General features: G+C 34.5%; 1 protein-coding gene across 4 annotated transcripts; it reads left to right on the plus strand.

The window, feature by feature from the left end:
• Window positions 1–220: 220 nt before the first annotated feature.
• LOC128683770 (5-hydroxytryptamine receptor) lies at window positions 221–23,076 on the plus strand. 4 transcript variants are annotated; one of them, XM_053769701.2, is made up of 5 exons: window positions 221–553; window positions 20,105–20,187; window positions 20,463–20,720; window positions 21,576–21,819; window positions 22,041–23,076. In XM_053769701.2, the coding sequence occupies exons 3-5, from the start codon at window positions 20,510–20,512 to the stop codon at window positions 22,903–22,905; spliced, it is 1,320 nt and encodes a 439-aa protein (XP_053625676.1). In that variant the 5' UTR covers window positions 221–553; window positions 20,105–20,187; window positions 20,463–20,509; the 3' UTR covers window positions 22,906–23,076. The 4 variants fall into 4 exon arrangements, with proteins under 4 accessions (XP_053625676.1, XP_053625675.1, XP_053625673.1 ...); XM_053769700.2 differs by having other exon boundaries at window positions 20,472–20,720; XM_053769698.2 differs by having other exon boundaries at window positions 20,481–20,720.
• The last annotated feature ends 647 nt before the right edge of the window (window positions 23,077–23,723 follow it).

Raw genomic sequence — 23,723 nt, forward strand, 5'->3', positions numbered from 1 at the left:
AAGGGGATTTACCTATATGGATGAAGATTTTGCATATTATTCCATATCATATTTATGCTGAGTGGGTTTCCAGCCGCTGCAATACTATCAACGATTGTGAGGATTTCGGGGGTTTCTGACGTGACGTCATAAGGTTCAGAGGGTGAGTGGGGGGTGCGAGCGCAGCGCGGGGAGGCGGCGAGGCGCGCGCCGCCGCACGCCCTGGCTCGCTCGCTCGCCTTCTATAGGTATTACCTATCTGTTGCGCGCCGAGCGCGGTGTAGGCGCCACGACCGCGCACGGCCGCCCGCCCAGCACTAGTACGCGACCCGTAAACAAATCACTACGCGACCGGCGCGACATAAACCCAACTCAATCTCTGTGAACCAAAGGTCCATTCCAACTCTTGTGCAGTGGCAAAAGATTTTTGTGTCTCCTGCTGACGTTTTGTAGTGAAATTGATGTTGAGACCGGCTAGAGTAAAAGTTCTGTCAGCCACCCACGGATTGTAGTAGTGCTGTAGTACAACGACAGACCTGCCCACTGGGCAATGCACCGAGATATCGCTGATAAGGTAGGTTCATCATGATTGAGGTTTATTCTATAATTTTATGTAAACATACAAAATTCATTATAGAAATTATCGTGACCGTGAACCTATGTATTATCAATAATTCATGTACGTACAAACCCAAACAGTCTCACCTTGATTAGAAGAAATACACTCTACATGTTATGGTTAACGCCTATTTGATATTATACATAAAAATGCAAATAGTAAATAGATAGTAGGTATCAGTATTTTTTGTTGTAAGTTAATTCGTTATAAGCATACAAAACTCGTAAATACTATAAAAAGTGCAGTCGGGTAACTATAGTAACCTACATAACTTTCGGAATGAATATATGCAAGTACTCTGTGTGTATTCTTTCACGTGTATTCTTTTATTTTATTTTTTTCGTTTCTTTGATAATTTCATTGAAAACTCCAGTCCAGCAGAATTTGGAACAAATTACCTAACAATTTTTCTTTAATAAGATATTTCTAAATTATAAAATAAATAATTAACAACTACATCACATGAATATTGTATCTATGGAATGATACACTTGGGACACTACTTGATCCAAATCGACATAGTTTTGAAAATAAATAGTTTTTAAATCCGCATTACGGTAAATGACACCTACGGACATATGGATATTTTTTATATAAAAACTACCAAGAAAAAAACCTATAAATAAATTCTGTAAAAAAATGTCTGTGAAATTAATAAATAGTAAAGTATTATATTTACTACTTTATGCTTTTTATTTACATACAGCGGCGGCATGTTTTTAACACTAGAATGGGACTTATGTCCTCCCGTCGATGTCGTACGAGACGACTAAGGGACACATAGACTTGGCAGTTCATAGGCATGAATAGCATTGCCAAAGAGGGACGCCAATTTTTTTTAAATAAATATTTATATTTACTTAAAATATTCAGAAAAATAGCATCAAGAGACAATTTAGGAAATTTAAAAAATAAGATTAGATTTGAAATACGATACACTTACCAAAACACTTAACTACTTCTTTATTTGTTTCTCGTTTTAAGGTTTCTATAACTGTACCATTTAATTTTGGATACAATTTTCATGATTAATAGGGAAATTTAATAAATTGTAATAAAACAACATTCACGTCCAAATAAAGTGAGATTACCTACAAAGAAGATTTATTGTTCTAGAACGCAGTAACTCTCACCGTTCAAAACTTTAAAACTTTCTTATAACGGAGTTGAAGAGAATTCAAAACAAAGAAATAAAATACTTCAGATTTGCTTTTAATAATCAAGTATTCTTTGTAACAATTATATCGATATTGTTTTATTTGGAAGTAATTTTTCACAAGGTTTTATTTAGTATCATCTGTCCCGATTTCTTCTATTTTCACTTGTTCTACAGAGTTGAAATTTCCCATGCCGCTTTAGTTTTAATAACAATGCATTATTATGATAAGCATGAAGATATATAGACAATAGAAGCTTGTGGCGAAAATGTCATTTGTTGTATAAAAGTTGTTTCATAACTAAACACGAACAAGTGAAAACAATCACTTGATAAAAGTTTGAATAGAAAAATCAATTAAAATATAAACAACATTAACATGTCTCTCGCTTGTCTACAAAAGTGACAATAGATAATCTGAACTTGCACTAATTTAAACAAAAAATCCTCATTTTTATTATTGAGTGGATATTACGTCTGATATGACTTTTATGCTTAGATTAGACATGTTTTTGTATTGTGAGCCTCTTGCAAAGGCTAGTAGTGGATACACACTTTCAATGTAGCTAATATAGCAGCTCAAATAAAAATATATAGAAATACATGTAGTTCATGTGAATCCCACGAGTACAGTTACCGCAAATATATACAGATCATGTAGAGAGACAAGTGACAGTGCCATTCAGTAGATATGTCTACTTACACCTTTGAATGCCCCAGAGATATTACAGCTACAGCCGTGAATTCCACGGTTTTATTTTCCACAATTGGTCCCTCGCTTAAAATCCCCACCCTTCAGGCTTCGTTCGGACGAGCACTTTTTCGACGAATGTCAAAAAAGCGTTAAATTGGTTGCAATTTAACGATTAACGATAATTATGTTCACACGTCAGGACTTTTTTATTTAATTTTAAGATGTTCGTAATTTTCTCCCTATTTTTCTATTCAATGCTTAGTTTGAATAGCTTTATTATGTAGGTAAGTACTTAGATGAATTTGGTATTTTACAATATCGACAATTTTTGTTCATATGAATTTGCTTTTTACTATTCAAAGACGATCGGTACTCTACGGAAACGTATGCCTAATGCATGAACATCGACTGTACTTGATATCGCAGCTAAGGTCACACGAACGGTAGCTCGTAACGTTTTGTAGGTACCTACTTAAGTAGATTATGTAGTATAAATCAGTCAGGGAACTGGCACTCATGTGATATCATAAAAAAGTAAGTAACGATACTTGTCACCCAGTAGGTAGGTACACCCAATTTTCGTTGGCTTCGCTTCACAACTACCTACTGAAGTGGTCATTTTTCAGAAAAAAGTTCATTCATAAAAAAGTTCATTCATAAAAAAGTTCATTCATAAAAAAGACAACTAGTAAATGTTAATTGATAGTGTTAATTTCCGTTGGCTTTCAATGTTAAATTCATTGGAAACAAAAAAGTAAAACATATCCCACAAATCCTGTTAAGTCTGTGTGTTCAATGCTTCTAAACAACAGCCTACTCTATATATTATAATATAGGGATGGACAACCTTGACAGCTGATAGACAAAATCAGCAAAACTGTCTTTTGCAGATTTTCAAAATTTTAATAAATTAATAAATATTTCTTACCTAGTACCCTGGAGTCACAGCTCAGAATGAATCCACGAATGTGAAACGAGGGTGAGAGAGAGAGAAACTGCAACTGAAAGTCCCAACCGCTAGCTGAGCTATTATTGTAACGCGAGGACAAAGGGTAATAATAAAATCATGAGAGTGAGGTAAATTTTCGTTTAGCAACTGTGGTTAACATATAAATATAGTTTAATGACAATCAAGATCATATTATTCCATTTTCTAGATACCTACTGGTATTGTAACTGTTAGATACGTCTGGTGGTGTTAATTGCTAACACCGCCAATGCTTTGGTGTGTCACATTATATTCAAGTCGCCTGAAGGTATCTAACATGAATTTTACGACTACCTACCGTGTCTAGTGGCAAGTAATCGCATGCCGTCAGTACATGTCAACCAGTGTGCAGGTTTACTCACGATGTACTTCACCGAAAACAAGTGGTATATATACAAACATATGTGGCAAGAATAGGATTTGAGCTGAATTAAAATTCGATTACAGGTATTATCTACTTGACCACCATCGCCTCACTACGTTTACACACTATATTTCAAAATAATTAGTTATCAAAATGAATATAAAGGGAACATTTAAAATCATGACAAACTGTCGCTATATATTTCTATCACATTTCTTTAAAACTTCAATCATCGCCGTGGCTACAACAATAATACTGAACAAATCATATTTATTTATAGTTTCATCAAGAATCAGTGTACTTTGATATTTCATCGCCAATGTGTTATAACTACTTTGTTACAAAACACCATTAAAAATGAATATGCCGATTAAAAACTTTTTTGGTTATCGTATCCAGTGAAAGTGATCGTAACCAGTGTGATAAGTGTCCAATGAAAAATATAGAAAATTTAGCTATAAGCAATACATTTTAGAAATTCGATTCCACTATTAGTAATTTGTTCATCTGTACAGGTATAATACTGTTCCGAGCTGTATTTTTATTTCATACCTTGTCAACGTGTGAAATCTGGCATTCAATAAATTTTATCATCGTAACAAATATTCTGTTCGCCCTTGATAAAGCTTTTGCGTTTTAATTTTTATTCTAAAATACTTTTTTATTTGAAATGTTTTTATCGCTTCAATATTTTTACCATTCCAATGTGTGGGTAAATCTTTTTTTAAATCGTGAGTGTTAGGGCATCGTAAATGTTTAGAATATGAAAAGGCGTACAAATTGTTGCTTAATTAGTTTTTGAGACCTTCAATAAAGTGATTAATAAAATTTTATTTTATTCCAATTACGTCAAGTCGTTTCAAGAATATAATTATTAAATATTAATATTTTTTAATAAAAAAAATAATTAGAATTTGTATCCAGCTAGTGTGAATGCGAGTTTTATAACTTTCACAAAACAAACACATGTCGAAGCGTAAATAACAACTGCCATATCTGTTTATTATTTCAGAAGAACAACGATGCGCTGAAATGAAATTTTGAATATTGTACAAGTTTAGTCATCGTGTTCCACTTGTATTGTATTACCATTGCATACAGTTTAAACCTAATTAAAGTCGAGAACACCAACGCTGATCAGTAAATGTAGATAAAATCAAACAGTATTCTCGATATTAGTCTTGTCTGTGTCATGTGACAACATCATTACATGTTTATTGCATAGCTTTTCCTTAAGTACCTAAGATTATTATGGAGAAGAAATAATACACAATATTCTCACGGCTGACTCGGTGTGATAATTGAATTACATATTTTTTCTATAAGCGAAGACGTGAAACAATATACCTACTTGGTACAATAGGTATATATATACACAATACATGTGGATACAATTACGCCCAAATCGAACACATTTCGCCAACAATAAAAACACAAAAGACAGATATAAAAGAAGAATAAAAGTGTCCTTTTGTTTGTCAGTACCATATTACATTATGTATGTATGCTTGTAGTGTCGATAATAACAATGTACGGACAGATATGGGCGTACAACTGTGGCGTACGACAGCGCTGGTTATGACGCGAAAATAATCGGAATGATCAGCTGTTAGTCAGCAAAAAAAAAAAACAAAATATTTATGATGTAATTTATTTCTTAAGTTTTATAATACTCTTTTAGACAGAAGTTATAAAACCACTGTATTTATAAAAGTGTCCAAATACTCTATAAGAATAAGTTTTATAATGAAGTTTGCATATACTATTGTACAGAAACAAATATTAAGTGATACCTTAATAACACTTAGGGCTGTAATAAGTTATTGAACACATCCAAAATACAGCTTTTATACAGCTTTAACGATAAAACTAGCTTAAAGCGTCACAATATACTTAAAGCTGTATAGTAGAATTTTCGTGTTATGTTTTAACCCTAAGCTTACATGGATCCCTTAATACAAGTTTTATACAGTTCAAGCTGTACAATAACTCAAAAATCCCTCTTATAAAGATAAAAACATCCTTTGATTAAAAGTTCTTTTATAGACGTACAAGAATACGTCTATAAAAGAACTTTAAATTCTAATAGGGCTAGTTAATTGATGTTGAAAACACTTGTGTGCTGCTTGGGTAATGGATCTGGATCTCTGTTTGATTGGCTAACTATTATATTTTTTAATTTTGTTCTGGTAGCAAATAATAGAAAAAATAGAACGTTTGGTAAATAGAAGATTTTCTGATTCTTTAGGAAAATGGAATCCCAGAGCAAAACTATAGCCAAACTTATTTTAGCTTACGAGTATGACTCAGTACTCGTAATGGTGGAATAAAGAGTTAATCTGTTCAAAAGGTACTAATACTGCACGCTATAGCAGACATAGTACACAAGGGCATCTAATACGAAATGTATAATTCAAGTTCTCGGAAAATATCGAAATATTGCCCGAGAATAGATGATAGGTGACGGAGACAGTCAGATTCGTTCTTTAGAACTTCTATGTCGAAACTGTAAAAATGAGCCACATAATAACGTAAATTAATACATAATAATACTTTTATAATTATATCTATAAACTGCAAATAAAAACAATCGATAAGGTTTCCCTGTATGAAAAACAATTTTTGCTATTTATGTGTTCAAAATGTCGGCATGAGAAGGCAATATGCATGGGACAATTACAACAGACATAAATAGGTTACTACATGTGGTGTGTTGGATGATTGGATTACCATTATGAAGCAAATTAATGCTACAGTGCTATAAATAAACGCTACATGGTGCTAATTCAGTATAACTAAATTAGTTTTTATGTGAACTAATGAAATGTGAAGCCGTAATTTTGCACACGTATATCTAAAATGTTATATATACATGTTGTATTTATGTTCCTAAGCACCCGAGTTAATAAGACAAGAGAGTTAATAAAAGACCTTTTGTCTCAGTTTTTAGATATGGATTATTAAATGACTGATGAATTTTGTGATAGACCTATTTTGGATCGTCACTAGATGACTGGACTAATTTTCCTGCTTGGCACCAAGCGGCTTGACACTTTGATCTTGAATGTACACAAGACACACTCCTTAGGGATGGAATTTTCAAAATACCTTTTTTAACATTTTCTTATTCCAGAAAATTTAAAAAAGTATTTATTATCTATCTGCATTTCAGGATTTGTGAATATAAAATCCTGATATTGAAATGAAACTGGGACAGCACGAATAAGACAGATAGTTTCGATTATTGTGTTTATAATATCGCTAAACTCGCTCAATCATAATAATATACAGATACATGCCTAAGTTTTTTGTGGAATCTAAAAGTACAAAACACAAATTGTAGTCTTCTAAAAATTGAATTTGATGCCGTTTGGGCTAGTCTGCATTCAATGGCCAGTGTTTCTGAACATTGTAGCGTGACGTTGCACTTGGCTCCGCTCCAAATAGTTATTTGGATTACTTACACTGCCCGCTCGCAATGTTAGTGGACAACCCTAGAATTCTTGTCTACCAACTCTAGGGTTTAAACTTAAGTGTTAGCACAACATCGTAAACCTTTTGTTGTTGTAGTATTCCACGGCACCGAAATGTGGCTTGAAATTTCGAAAAAAAAATCTAACTAATAAGTAATAAGTAAATATATTAGGACAAATCACACAGATTGAGCTAGCCCCAAAGTAAGTTCTAGATTTGTGTTATGGGATGCTAACTCAACGATACTATATTTTATAACATATACAATAATATACATATATAGATAAACATCCAAGACCTGGGCCAATCAGAAAAAGATCATTTTCATGACCCGACCGGGGATCGAACTCGGGACCTCTCGGTTCAGAGTCGTCAAAAAAAAATGAATAACTGTAACTTAACATTATTTTTACGACATAAGTTTTAATTATTTTTGATGGACCCTTTTGGAAAGCATATTTCAGTCTCTATGCCACATTAGATTTTTAATAATATAAAGATAAAAAACACATATCTTTCTACATTTTATTTGTCTTTGATGAGAGCTTTCACTACAAGATGATATAAATATTTATAGCACTTTGCCCTGTAGCTCTAGACAACCACACTGGATATGGAACTAACGAGGAAAATAGTTGATAAACTCGACAGTTGGGAGACATTCCCTATCCCTGACTTAATGCAAAGGTTAAAATTGAATAGGAAGAGAAGGGTCAGTACCGGATTTTGGTTGCTTAAATTGTGTTTAATATGTTTTGCGACAAACAAATACTCGCTATGTGTTAGGTATTGAAGAAAAGTTTCTACTCAATTTGAAGTTAAGTGATCTTAAAAATATAGTGAAAAATTTTGCTATAATTCCGTGCTAACGAACGTTCCTCCCATTTGAAAGAAAAAGAAAAAGAAGAATTAAATATGCTTTGTTATCAGACTGCTACGTAAATTAGTAAAGTAAGTACCTAATGGTGTTATGTCAATACAAACCAATTAAGTCGATTCAGCTCAGTTTGTTTTCGTCTCCATCGTTGTGTATCAATATACCTATATATTATAGACAAATACACATGGGCTTGTTTATATTGCGTAATATCATTAAGTCAGTACCAATGTCTATATTATGATGCTGCAGAAAGTCTCGACTATCTTCCACGCTCATATTACATTTTCTCTCTTAGTAATATAATTTAGGCTCTCTCCGCGAGATTCATCAGATAACAAATTGAATAAATGAAAATATGTATGTCTTCTGTATCCTGAGATTCTTTAATAAACAAGTAATTTATATATGCGTTATTATTTGTGAGACGAGAAGCTGGTCTTGTCATTTTATTCCTTCCATATTATAGTTAACAAAATCTATTTTGAAAAATTTCCCATCGAAAATCGTTGCGTCTAGTAGAGGTTCAATTATGACTAATCAGTATGAGCCCTGGGTTTATTGAGTCAAAAAGCTTATTTAAAAATTAAGTGAAGAAATCATGTTTCTATAATCTAATAGTGAACGGCGAGGCTCCCCTAATCAATGTCAAGTTCAGGTTACTATTTTTACATTGGGTCGTGAATTCAAACTGTCTCAATCGATACGGGTTCCGCATATAGACAGTCGACTCATCTAAGAATACATATACCAAATAGAAGTGATTGGCTATAATGGGGCATACGGTGTAGGTAAGTAGTGGGTATGGTGTCGGGTTTCGCCTGCGGTCGAGAGGCGAAGGCGCCGTGTTTGCATCAGCGCGTTTCTACTTCAGTGCCCCGGAGCGACCAACTTTGTCACGTTCGGATAAAGAAAGAATTATAGGCCTCCGCTCTAGTTCCACTCGGCGACTCCTGCATATGTCAGCTTTCCGCTTCACTCGGCGACCCAAAACGGAACGTGCGCATTAGGAGCACGTAGTGAAACTCACTGAAGGGTTGTTTTCTATTCTACGTTTTAAGCATTGCAAAAGGCTTCAATGATTCTTCTACCAAAAGTTTAGTTACAGAAGAAGTCATAGAAGTAGCTAGTATAGAAGTAGCAGTCTACCTCTATACTTCAGTATTCACAAATGTTGTTTAAAATGTTGGATGTACTTTTTAAGCTTACCTACTCAGTAAAAGCATACGAAAATAAAGATCTTGCCATGTCATAATATTATTAAGATATAATAATAATAGAATAATGAGATTATTCATCATTAAACTTGAATACGGTGTACCATATTGTATTAGCAATTTGCATGGCCGCTAACGAACAAAAGGCGTCGGAGGTGTACCTATTGACGAAGGGTCAGGTGAGGTTGATTGTTGCTGCCTCTTTGTTCGCTTCAATGGAAAGGAAACCGTTTAATTGGTAATCATTGCTTTATAATACTTGATCAATTTAAGAATACAATTTGATGTATTTAGCATCAAGTTTTAGATCTGACTCGCAAGGTCTTAAATATTTAAAAAATGTTTTATTTGTTAAATCTCTGCTACGAACGAAAATGGATCAAAATATTAATGTGTGTTTAAAGCTATAAGTAATTAATATTTCTAACGCAGACTTTTCTTCGACAATCAATATGATTCTTACCCGGTTTTTAAATTTGCTCTTTTTTATTTCTCATTAATCTTCTCATTTTCAATTTTAATAGCTTTATTTTTGCATGTGTTTGTTCTACTTTTTATCTGTGATTTATATTGTATTGACTTATTTACTGAACGAGCACATTAATTCTATTCGATTCGAACGATGTAGACTGTACTAATTTATTACTGAAATTATGAAATAAGTAGATCAGATTCTTTTAGACTACTATTAATATTCGTGATACCCTTTTTGTACTAAATAGAAAATAGAAGTTACGACTAGACGGGGCTTAGCATCCGCGACGATTTTCAGATCGATTTGAATTATCACCGAAATTTGTATGAAACTGTTGTTTTTATTGCTTTGATTAAATATAAGACTATAAATTGCAGTTGTTGCAACTAATTCGGTGATATTACTCACATTTTCTCAGCCAGTAAAACACCAGGGTTGTGTGTGAGGCATCGGATACTAACCGATTTCCAAGTTAAGATCTCTACCGGATATCAGCGCAGAGTTTGATTTAGCTTAGCTCACAATGGGTGTACTGTTCAACCCCTGTAGCAAATTATTGATTTATAATTTACAACTACTTAATGATAAATATCAAGTATTTCTCTGAACAATGGCCGCGGTTTCCTTATTTACTTTCTTTATAATGGTACTTCATTCGGTACTTTCTTTATAATTTTCTCTAATAATATTGTGTTATACTTATTGTTACAAGGCAAAACTCCTTTTTAATAACAACCATAATACAATTTGATTACTTGTTGTGTTGTTAAGCTGCGAGCAAATTCTAATTAATTAATTAATTAAATGATATTCGACTCAGACAACTAGCTATTTTTGATGGTATTCAGTTCAGCCTCTCTTTTCACCGGGTCAAGAAAACAGTCGGTCTTTATGTAGTAGACAGAATATTAAGTACCGGCTTATTCTTATAATAGACAGAATATTAAGTACCGGCGGCGGTATTTTATACCCATTACTAAATTTGGTAAAAAGTGCTACGCCTCGTAGCACGCAGCGTAGCACTTGCTACAATATTTTTAAATGTAGATTGAAATTATTGGAACTGCTTTCCATGTAGAAAAATGTTGTTTTATTAGTTATGGGTATAATGTAAGATATGATTTATTTTTATTTTTTTTATTTATTTAATATCTTTTTTAATTCTTTTCTTTTTTATCATCTAATATTTATATTTTGTCAATGTCTGTTTACATTCGGTACTTTTATTCATATCAATTACCAAAAGTACTAATTATTATCTATGCTAATCAATTATAAATAAACAAGTTCATAGTTAAGAAACAACACGTGGCAAATCGAACTCAATACATGCGCCGTTCTGCTTGACTGGCGATCGCATTGCCGTAACTTTATAGCCGAGGGACCGAAATCCATTTGACATAAGACGAGATACGATTACGTTTATTGTGTACTCGGAGCAATTGCTTGTTTGTCTGTCATTTGTCATTTGCTGCTTGGGACGGAGGAATATCCTCGGAATAGCCTGTATCGCCATCGCAGCCAGCTGGCTCTGAATGCATAATCCCATCTAGAATATTCTAGACAGCGTAACTGTCGTAACTGCTAATTGGTTTTAGCTATTGATAAATTCATAATAATATACACAGCCACTGCACTGCACTGGGCAACACTGGTAGCTAGTAGTATACTCAATTAGGTAATTTTAGTCGAGATAAACAATTATAGACTTATCAGAACGAGTTCTAAAGGTCTGAAAAGTAACAGGCACATAATGTACATAGCCATTTTACAAAAAGCATGTAAATATTAATTTGTTATGTTTAGGTGTCTAAATATTTTATGTAACATTTTGTAATTTCAACATCGACAAGATGCGAACAAGTACAAAGATTACATTCACAAGCCATTCAGTACGATACAAGGTATATTGTGGAAATCATCGCCTACGAGAGAAAATTGGAAGGAAACGAAGAAGTGATCCCCTTATTATAGCGGAATTATTGTGGTACAAGCTTTGGAACGTCGCGCTCTCAATCGTGTTGGAACCATAAAAACATGTAGGAAATGTGTGTTCTAGTTTATTATGTTCAAAATATTACACGCTTATAATATATGCGGGCCTTTTGATATATGCGGAGAGAAATTTCGTCGGCGGATTCACTTACACTATATTAAAGTGCACCAACGCTAGCAATATTGCTTCATTTTGAGCTATTTATGTCAAAACTTCACGGGAACAATGAGGTATAGTTAGCAAATACATTCAATGAACACAATTAAAATATAGAATATACCTACCTATCTAATAAGCTTACATTTTCACAGATTACATGAGTCGCTTTCGACGTAAAACAGAAAGAGCAAACCAAAAACACCATCACAAAATTAATTAAATTCAGATTTAATCTCTTAATTCTTCTACATTTTACCTGCAAAGTTTATACCTATGTCGACAGTGTTTGTTTCTGCGTTTACTCTATATCGGTGGAAAAGTTTCTCGGATTTTTTCTATGACTATATTTATTTTTACTCACTTGTCAAATAATAATAAAAATGGTCGAATTTTTCAAATCGAAAATATCTGAAATGTCATTGGTTTTGTTTATGTTACCCTTGTAGTATAGTGGTTCAGTTTCAACAAACTGAACAAAGAATATTTCAAATAGAAAATATAAATAGAAAAAATGAAGCCTGTGCAGATTTCATTTTTAATTTAGCTTCAAGTTTCAAAGGATTTTAATGCAACTAGTTATGCAAATTCTGTGGAATATAGTATTAAGTTAATAAGATATTTTATGATAGTGAAGCCAGGAACGGGCGCTTGTTATTATTATGATGATAAAAGAAAAGATTCTAGATTGCTTTGAACATAAATCTATGGGATAAAATTAAAACCAACAACCGAGGTTGGTGTATAGGGTGAGATGATTCAACACATAAAATGGTTGTTATTTATGTTTGTTATAATGTCGCGTTCCGCGGCTATTCTTTCTCATCCGGCGCTTAATCTAAATTGGACTGAGGGAGCATTTTATTCTTGCTCTATTTTATGTAACTGTTTGAGACGCCCCGCTCTATATAAATATATTTATGTTGTATGGTATTCCTAGTACTACGAAAACTACTATGACTAAACAAAGAATAAATGTGTATTATTTATATAAAAGTTAAGCATACTTTAAGCTGAAATATGTTTTATCACTATCGTACTTTGTAGTATTTGCCATTGACAAAAAGAGATAAAAAATACTTTAGTTTAAAGTAAAAAAAAAAGTTTTATCAATAACAGGGCTATTTATGGGCGTTTGAATCTGTGTTTTTCTTAAATAGATATAGAATCATCAAATCCGAAAAAAAAGTGTATGTTTTTTTTTTTATTTAATCACCTGAATGTATATAAACCGTTGTGGCTTCGCTCGGGTAATGTCGTAAAAAATTACACCTATACCTTCCTTAGGAATCACACAATTTATTGGCGAAAACCTTTTAAATTTTGTAAGGATATAAATTTAGAGTATCTAGGCATATTTTTATAGTCAAGCGAAAATTTTATAAATCTTTCCTTCGATATCTACACAAGCGTTCCTTCTGCCCTTACCCTGGGAATCTTGAGTGCTATTAAAATGCACCTCGTTTCAAAGGCTCCTTGCTGCGTCCCGATGGGATCGAAAATAATATAATGAGCTTACAGAAAATACTTACATTTTTTTACACAAAATACACATTACCGCTTGTCGGATTCATTCCCGTTTACGAAATAATTTATTTTAAAAGAACAAAACAATATTCGACTAAAAAAAAACATGACATAGTGACATACATAGGTAAATTAAATAGATTTAAATACCGCAGGATCAGATTTTAAATATTAGTTACTTATGTAAATCTGGGAATAAGTCATATCCGATTTATTGTACTTATATATATACAACTTAGTAACATTGCGCGTACCCCGATGCGTACTTGGCCAGTTTTCTGGAGAAATGAAATGTTCTCTGTTCTTATAATATTTAATGCCGTTGCCAAGCCCTCACTCCGTTGGGAACGTTTAAACATACTTAACCTAAAATCTGTAATCGATACAGGCTTGTGACCTAACGGCGTGCTAGCTCGGTAAGTGGTTTGTGTGGTTACTGAAATCTGGACGATGTTCCAAGAGAGTTGCTTACTTTACACTGTATGTTAGCACTATAGTAAGGAATGGAATAATGAACCATTGTTACATTTTTCATGACTATGTATCGCCTAAAGACTTAACTTTTTTTAAAGTTAAAAAAGTGCTTTTTAGAATTCAAATTCTTAATCAAACACATGCTTGTCGAATGTGGAATTTAGAGTACGTTTCTTGAATATTTTTTTCGATACTTTTGTTGTTTGAAAAAGTGCCGGTAATTGTTTATTTTGTAATAGGCGTTTATTTCAAGCTTTCATAATATATTTATTGAAAACAAGATGGAGAAAAAAGAAACTTTAAAATGCTGTATGTTTTTTTAAGTTGCTTAATTTTCCAACAGATCGTCAATAAAGTTTTAAAAAAAGACACGCCTTTTAGTTCCATGTCAAAGCATGTGCGAATGATGAATGCGTACGTTAGATACTCGTACTTCCCCAATAAAGTTGTCAAAATCTAATCTAGCACCCCGCCGCCGACGCTATTTCAATCCGAGCGCCTTCTGATTCATTAAAAAAGATCTGAACTTTTTTTTTAAAACTTTACTGCACAAAATACATTTTGTAAAATTATAATAGATGGACTTCATACTAAAAACATTTATCTAGCTTAGCAGTCAATAATAATTACCAAATATAAACGTCGAAACCATAATTTGTAGCACTTGAATTGATTAGGTACATCATTGATGATCGAATTAATTCTTATTAAATAGAAATCGCATCGTATCGTAGCCGCCATTAATTGTACTCTCACCCGAGCTAAACGACTCCATATAATAAATAAACCGCTTTTAGAATTGATTAATTGGTCCATTTGCAGCGTTTAACAGTATAGTTTTCCGATTTATTGAATGTTGAATGGACGTTTGGCAATTCGAAATACGATTTTCGTTTCAAGTTTGTTGACGTGCCAGCTTGCTGTTTCTAATATCAAAACAACTTTTACGGGTATCACAAAAGATTACATAACAGAAATATAACTAATTTATACAATTCATTAGAAAAATAAGCTTATTATAAACCCCTTATAATGTTACCACTTAATTTACTTCTCAGCTTCAAATTAGCGTTTAAAGTTATAAAGATTCACTGCTTGCTATAGCAAGCTATAGCAAGGGTCGAAACTGGTTTCGTAAAGCACAAGACGGTGAGCAATGCCGTTCATTAAAAGAGACCAAATCCAAGCAGTGGGGAAAAAGAAAGCTGACAATGATGATGATGATAAAAGTAAGCAAGTGTTACATGTACTTTAGCATTTCCTGAATGGTAACTAATGTGAATTCTGTAGTTCTGTACTTTTTATGTTATGTTTTTCGGAACGGTAAACGAGCCTTGATCATGCAACAGCAGGTGTCCTGCCATAAACGTTATGTTTCGATTTGCTTCGTTGATGTTTCAATAAACAGACGCTCGCGCAATAAACACCCATTTTCACCTTAATAAAACATTTTGTTAGCTTGAATTGTGTGGCTTTTAATATTGTTGATTGTCAAAAAAAGCGGTCACGCCTAATGATATTTCACACACTAGTGATCACATGTTTTTTTTTTTGGGTGCGATATTTTCCTTCATCGGAAATAAGAGGTGGTCTAGGTATTAAAATTAATACAATTGGCAGGATAAAGATTCGATACTGACTGATTAGACTAGCGGATACTTTTCTGTCTAGAAACAAATATAAATTGAAATTTTCAGAAGCTACACTTCTGAAGTTAATAATAAATCATGCATATTCTCGTATTCGAAATTTCGAAATGGATACAAACAAGTTGTTAAGTGTTACCACAAATGAGATTTGTTGTGGGTTCTACGATTCAATATTAAGTGCACCTTGTATCGCAAATAAAATGAGAGGCAATGTATCAAGAGATCGGCACAATCTATCTGCAAGCCCGCGGGGAACGCGATGGAGGTCAGCGGGAGGCTGAGCCGGCAATACATACATAGAAAAGGCTTTTTTCTACATTCTATTCTATGTATACATTATATTCTGTGTAGACAATTTTGTTGTGTGTGGTTTCAGCCTAGAATAAAATCACCAATTTTCAAGCGAGGTTAACGTTAAGCAGGCGGCCACCCGTTGTAAAATCACAGCCAAACGGGGTAATAGAGAGAGACATACAAATCAATACTAATTTTATAAATGCAAAAGTCTGTCTCTTAGCCACGCTTTAGTGGCAAAACAGCTGGGCCGATTTTTATTGAATTTAAAATATATAGTTTATGACCCGATGTCAAACATAGGTAGCCACGGGTGGAGCTGCCAATCGTTCATAAAAATAGTTGTTTGGTATTCCGTAGATACATTAAAAATCTTGGCCTTGGAATTCAGCTCATACATACTTCTGCTGGAATGTGTTTGAGCGTTTTGGCTTTGAAATTTCAATAACTGAACTACACAGTCTTATAATAAATAAATGATGTGTGAATCAACTAATAGTGCAATGGATAGTTGTAGATGTGTTGTATTAGTTTTTATACGCAAGCATGTGTTTCATTTGTTGTGAGAAATGAAGCAGACTGCTTGGCTCGCGAAAAGCCGTTCAAAGCCAGTCGAGTGAAATAAACCAATAATTCCATGAAAGCGTGACACAAATAGGTACGGGGGTTTCACTGTTAGATAATGCGTTTTGCATAAAGTCCGTTTATGCTAATACATTTTGCAAGTTCTAGACATTTCGTATAATAGGTAATTCGTTGAAGGTTCGTGCTAAGTCCCGTTAATATATATATCAGTTATGTATTCGAAGCGCGAAAGTTTAAAAAGCAATAACGTAACATTTCCAAAAATACATTTTCTTAGTAAAAGTTACCATGTTTTAACTGACTTCTATTCTCCAATAACGGAATCACTGAAATATCCCATAATATAGTAGGAAAAAACAAATTATCTGAGCTTGAGTAAGCAACCTGGGGTCATAGACTAACTGTACAAATTCCGCTGTCGATGTAATTTATTTTCGGAATTTAAAATTAAACCTTCCATGTTAGACGCAATATCATAATCAGAAAGTCCATCAAGTAACATTTCAAACAAAAATACCACATTATGGATTAATAGATTTGACAAATTATAAATGACTATATGAAAGATTACAGAAGCCAACGCCCACTATTTAAGGGTTTTTATAATGCTTGATAAGACTATAATTACATTAATACCCCTATATTATAGTGGCTACATACCTGCTTATTATTTTTCAAGTTATTTGTACGGTCGCCGACCGAGGTCATCGGAGAACATGACAATGACCTTTCAGAATAATATAATCGTGTAGATTTAAATAATAGTAGATATGAATAGTCTTTTTTATATTAGTGCTTAGCGTGGGTAAAGCGTGAAATATGTTTGTATAGAATCATAAATAATAATCTTTAATGATGAAATGGCATTTTTTTAGTTACCTACTAACTTGGAAATAACTGTTCGTTAGGTTGACGGGTTCGAACCATTTCATATTAGTTACTAAGGGCCCGGCTGATAAAATCATAATATACCTATTATAACACCTAAACTTTCCTCAGGAATTACACTATCTATAAAAAACCGACATCAAATCCGTTGCGTAATTTTAAAGATGTAAAGCATAGATACACAGGTCAGGGAGCGGAAAGCTAAAAGAAAAAAAAATAAAAATTCTGTATGTTGTGAGTTTCTAAGCAGTCAGTGTGAATTTAACAAAATATCACAACATGATGGCCTGCATGACAAGATGATTCACGTGTTCTATTTTTAAAAGTTTAAATAGACAAAGCCATTCGCTGGATAAACTGCACCGAATTTAAAGCCTTCTACTATTCTCCGATATTTTACGAACAATTAGGATGCATTATTATTAGTGACCAATTTTACACTTAGAAGTTTTACGGAATTTCTACGATTTCCAATAGAACATGAATGAAAATGAATATTTAGGGTTTGGAATATTCATTGTTCAAAAGAAAATAACTGAAATCTGCTGCGGGCTATTGATGCTATAAACCAATTCAATAATTTTCCTCCATCTTTATCCCTCTCAAAGTAAAATATAGATTACAAAATAAATAAAAGTTACTTTGATGTGTTTTCAATCACGGCTGAGTCATGTTCGCAGTTGGTAGGTACTCTCATGAGCGAGCAGGCAATTTATCTGGCTGAGTAAATAGCCACCACATGTGCGAACCGCTTTAAATGACTTCTCGTCAATTGATGACAGTCTCAATTGCCAATAGAAATAAAAATCCATTTTTATTACGGTACTTGCACTTTAAAGAAATACACAAGTAATCAATGAGTGTTGGAGCTGGTATTCAGTAATAAAAAGAAATGTTTGAGATTAAAGATATTTTATTTTCTTTTATTAGAAAGCGCACATTTGGATTGTAGGTACCTATTTTTAAAAGCTTTTATTTAACTTGCAATGTATGTATGTACGTTTGTTCGGGTGGAATCTTGCTACTCAATGTTGAAGCAGATATCTTTAACCGATTAAGCTGAAATTTTGTACACACGTTTAGTTTGGATGACAATACACGATAAGCTATGTGACGTCATTCGAAATCCAATATGGCGGAACATCCAAGATGGCAGAATAGTATTTTTTTACGCACTTCTACATACCCACATTGTAAAATCTAATGAAAGGGCTTGAGAGTAAGTCGAAAAATAATGTGACGTCATTATATTTATATAGATTTAAAAATAAATTACTTAAAAAATAAATTAAAAGAAAAAATATTTTTTAAGAAAAACTTTTATTTACATCCTCAAAAAGAAGAAAATAAAATTTTCCTTTTTAAAATTTCGCAAGGTTTGCGTAAGTAGGTACACCTATAAGTATTTTACTCAATTAAATAGGTACTAGTTTATTTACACAAGTAAACCTCGCGACAAGCTTTTATGGTCATATAAATTGTGTATAATTAGGTTATAAGTTGATAGTTAAAATTTGAAAGGAAAATTTTATTTTCTTCTTTTTGTTCTTCGTTTCTTCAACGTTGTATTGCGTTGTGTTGCGCAACGCAACGCAACGCAACGCAACGCAACGCAACGCAACGCAACGCAACGCAACGCAACGCAACGCAACGCAACGCAACACAACACAACGCAACGCCTTAATTCCTTAACCTTTTAGTCTTTTGCGCAAGTTCTTGCGCGCAAATGTCTTTGAGCGCAAGTGTCTTTGAGCGCAAGTGTCTTTGGCGCATGTGTCTTTCGCGCATTTTTTTAGCGCAAGTGTTCTGATTCGGGTGCCCAGGGCATCGTCCCTGGTGTGTCAGGAGGGACTTTGGGGTATCATCAGTCGATATTTTAGTTTGACATAATATTGTTTGGCCGATGCCTCATTCCTGCGAAAGTTGTCAGGAAAATAAAGATAATCGGTCGCAAATTCCTACGACATCGTCAAAACTTCCATTTATGCTTATTTATTATATTATTATCTGTAAATTCACCCATTATTTATGCGAACAAACGTTTATATACTATTATCTGTTTTATTAGATTATAATTTTGGGTGTTTTTATATTTTCATCTGAAATTTCACGAAGCGTAACGTGTCATATAGGAGTGACTAATTACACATTTAGAGGCACTGAAATACTAGTTTCGAATTATTAGTTGCATATTGTAAAAAAATATATATTATATCAAAGAATTGCGCGTTCAAATTGCGCGCGTTGGTTCCAAGAACCCAATTTTATTGTTATATTTTTAAAACATATAGGTACTAAGTACACATCATATCGTTTCAGCTATGAAACTGAATTGAAAGAAGAAGTCAAGGAAATTAGGATGAAGAGTGTTTAGTTAGGTACTGTTTATAGTACTTATAGTACGACAAACCTACTAAAAATGGCCAAGGAAAATGAACCGATTCCGAGAGATAAAAAACCGAATACCGTTTAATCCTGAGGGAAAGTATCTTCCATTATCTGCGAAAGTTTCGATTTCGCTTCCCAGCTCGCTTTGTTATTTGGATAATTACTAGCCCGGGATTGCACAAGAAATCTCCACTGATAGTGTCACATAATCCCCTCTAGGCTTATCCTTAGACAAAGTTGTAGTTTCTTATGTTACCATCTACATTTGACGTAGGATCTAATATTTTATGTTTACTTGTTTCAGATTGTAACCCAAGCAATAATAAAAAAACATAGACATGATGGAGTGGGCCTTAGACTACAATTTTCCTAAATATAATGGAAATAGTAAGTATACTATATTATTATGGTTTTATTTAGGATTAATATGTGCATATTTGTCGGTCCGGAAACTGGTTTGATCGAACTAAGATCTCTGAATAACTTCAAACAAAAATACCTAAATTAATAATTTTCAACATTTTGGCAAAAGTGAAAAAGTGTCTGCGCGCCTCTCTATCTCCGTATTACATTGACGTAGAGTTGAAAAATTAAAACAATCCTTGAACATATTAGACAATAAAAAATACCTATGTTTGTACCCTATGTTTCGTTGTGAATAGTTTTTTATGTCCTGCCAGTAGCAAGCGTGGAGTCACGGTGAGTGGGCATGGAGGGCGCGGACGGCGACGACCTGTTCGACTGGGAGGTGTACCTGCCTGCACTCAACGCCAGCTGGAATGGTTCGTGGGTGCATAACGCCTCCGCGCCGCTCAACGCCACGCTGCCCGCCTCCGCGCCCTTCGACTCGCCCGCAGCGCTCGTACGCGCCGCCATCAAAGCCGTCGTTCTCGGCTTACTTATTCTTGCTACTGTAGTCGGTAAATTAATATATACATACTTTAAATTAAAATATAAATATTGTGCATTACAACTATTCTAAACTGCTGAATTAGAGGCTAGGGTCCGGTGTAGATCTAAATCAATAGGCCAAATTTGTTAGGAAAAATAAACTGTCAAACAAACGTTTGACAGTTTATTTTTCCATTTTTAACATTTCTAGATACATATTTTGGGTATATACGTGTACCTATAAATCTTATAAATTTAAGTATGTATGTATTCCAATCGAAACTACCAATACAGAATGCTGGAACGGAAGGCAAAGGTCGAAATTAGTTTCGAAACTTTTAAAAACTCTCGAAGAAATGATTGGGTCATTTCCAAGTTTCCGTGAAACTCGAGTAAATATATTTTCGTATGTTTCGAGAAGTTATTAACTTTGTTCTGGCGTTTTTACATCTAAAATAAGCTTCTTGCATTATTACGACAGCCCAAAGCTTCTCATTCATATATATATATATTATAGAATATATTCAGAATTCGTCATCAAGATTACAAATTTAAATAAGTTATTCAACGAGTTTTAAGGTTTTTTATAATATTTAGCAAAATATTAAAACAAAATATTTGTTTCTGATAAAATAAAGAGGGGTAATAGGAATTGTTTATTCAGCAAGCTTAAGATTTAATCTAAACGAACCAATACACAATGATATTTAACTTTCATTGTTAGTTTTGTTTAGCCCGAAATATTTACAGAAGTGTGTGATGTAACCCAGCCAAAAGACCTGAATAGACCAAGACAGAAAATTAAAATTAGTACTTCCATTATAATGTATGTACCTACTATTTTTTATAAATGGTTTCAAATTTCAAGCATTTTCACTTTCCAGGTAATGTATTTGTGATAGCAGCCATACTGCTGGAGCGGCATTTGCGCAGCGCGGCTAACCAGCTGATCCTGTCCCTGGCGGTGGCGGACCTGCTGGTGGCGTGTCTGGTCATGCCCCTGGGCGCCGTATACGAGGTGGCCCAGCGCTGGACGCTGGGGCCGGAGCTGTGCGACATGTGGACCTCGGGCGACGTGCTCTGTTGCACAGCGTCTATACTCCATCTCGTTGCTATTGCACTGGATAGGTTGGTTGGTTGCAGAATACATTTTGCCTGTGGAAAATCCTTATAAAACTTAAAATCAATCATTCGTTCACTTCAGAATATTGTAATGAGGACAAAGTAGTACATAGTCATTGTTACCTTGTGAACAGCCCGAACAACCAGAACTTTTAGAATTTTAAAATTACTTTTAAATTATGTATAGGTAATAGAGGTTTTTACTAAATATTTTCTCGTTATTTCAGGTACCGGGCTGTGACTAATATTGACTATATACACGCGAGAACTGCTCGTCGAGTAGGCCTTATGATAGCTTGCGTGTGGATTGTAAGCTTCTTAGTGTGTATCGCACCATTGTTGGGTTGGAAGGACCCCGACTGGAACCGCCGCGTATCCGAGGATCTGCGATGCGTCGTCAGCCAGGACGTGGGATATCAAATATTCGCTACAGCATCCTCATTCTATGTACCAGTACTGATTATATTAATATTGTACTGGAGGATATACCAAACTGCCAGAAAAAGAATACGTAGGCGAAGAGGAGCGACAGCTCGTGGTGGCGTGGGACCGCCGCCTGTGCCGTCGGGAGGAGCGCTGGTCGCAGCTGGTGGCAGCGGGGGGATCGCAGCCGCGGTCGTCGCGGTCATCGGCCGCCCTTTACCGACAATTTCAGAGACAACAACTACGGGTTTCACCAACGTGTCATCCAATAATACGAGCCCCGAAAAGCAATCTTGCGTCAACGGCTTAGAGGCAGACCCGCCTACCACGGGTTACGGAGCCGTAGCGGCCGCCTATTATCCAACGTTAGTGAGGCGTAAACCAAAAGAAGCTGCCGATTCTAAGAGAGAAAGAAAAGCAGCAAAAACTTTGGCAATAATAACCGGTGCGTTCGTCGCGTGCTGGCTTCCATTCTTTGTACTAGCTATCCTTGTGCCGACGTGCGACTGCGAGGTGAGCCCGGTGCTGACGTCGCTGTCACTGTGGCTGGGCTACTTCAATTCAGCGCTGAACCCTGTGATCTACACGGTGTTCAGCCCGGAGTTTCGCCACGCGTTCCAGCGCCTGCTGTGTGGCCGTCGCTCGCGCCGCCGTCGCGCTCCCCCGTAGCCCATACACACCCACCCTAACCTTACCTGACTGACCTCGTCTAGCTCGTCGATACATTATGTTACCTTGTTACATTTTTCAGAGATATATTTACACCCCTTTATTTTTTGTACGTGATGAATGTGAATACGATTACCTGTCTAGTAAATAACTTAAAATTCTCAATACTAACCGGAGTTTTATTTACCTACAAATGAGAGCACAGGAGCAATGAATCGGAACAGAGCTTCATGCTATAACTTAGGAACAATACTACAAACATGCAGCACATTCGTGCGTGTAGGTACAAGACGCTTGTTGTGTACGCACCGCAGCTGGATAAAACAGATATGTTGAGGGCTTCACAACGGACGGCTGTCACAATGTTTCGCGTTCTTGCTTTTTTTTAATTAAACTTTAAATTGTCTTTAGTGAAATAAAGTGTAACTAGATTGTCAAACGAGTGTAAATAGTTAGATTCGGAGGTATAAATCTAATAAATGTTTTGTTTATTTTAATTTAATTTCCTTTGCTAACCATACATAAATAGGTAACTAACAATTTTGGACGCTCCTCAGAAAGCTTAGCCTCTATTCCGATTCCTTACTTCTGTGAGGTTATAATAAAATTATACTGACCGGAGCGTAATGCTGTCACTGCGATTGGAACTAAATCCATTAGAAACTTGTAACCAATGAACTTCGGGCGGATTGAACGTTCAGAAATCAAAAGTTCACTTTAGAATTGTATTAACGACTGGCGCAAGAAAGTAGGTTAAACTCCTTTATACGTCCCTTTCCACTAATGCCTTAATATTCTATAAATTTTCGAAATTGACT

Source organism: Plodia interpunctella, chromosome 3, assembly GCF_027563975.2.
Source record: "Plodia interpunctella isolate USDA-ARS_2022_Savannah chromosome 3, ilPloInte3.2, whole genome shotgun sequence".
Classification (NCBI taxonomy): domain Eukaryota; kingdom Metazoa; phylum Arthropoda; class Insecta; order Lepidoptera; family Pyralidae; genus Plodia; species Plodia interpunctella.

Bases quoted from the DNA above. Each gene is read 5' to 3' on its own strand.
- LOC128683770 (XM_053769701.2), top strand. From the start codon at position 20,510: ATGGAGGGCGCGGACGGCGACGACCTGTTCGACTGGGAGGTGTACCTG. The intron at 20,721-21,575 runs GTAAATTAATAT...TTCACTTTCCAG, and splicing joins TATTCTTGCTACTGTAGTCG to GTAATGTATTTGTGATAGCA. The intron at 21,820-22,040 runs GTTGGTTGGTTG...TCGTTATTTCAG, and splicing joins GTTGCTATTGCACTGGATAG to GTACCGGGCTGTGACTAATA.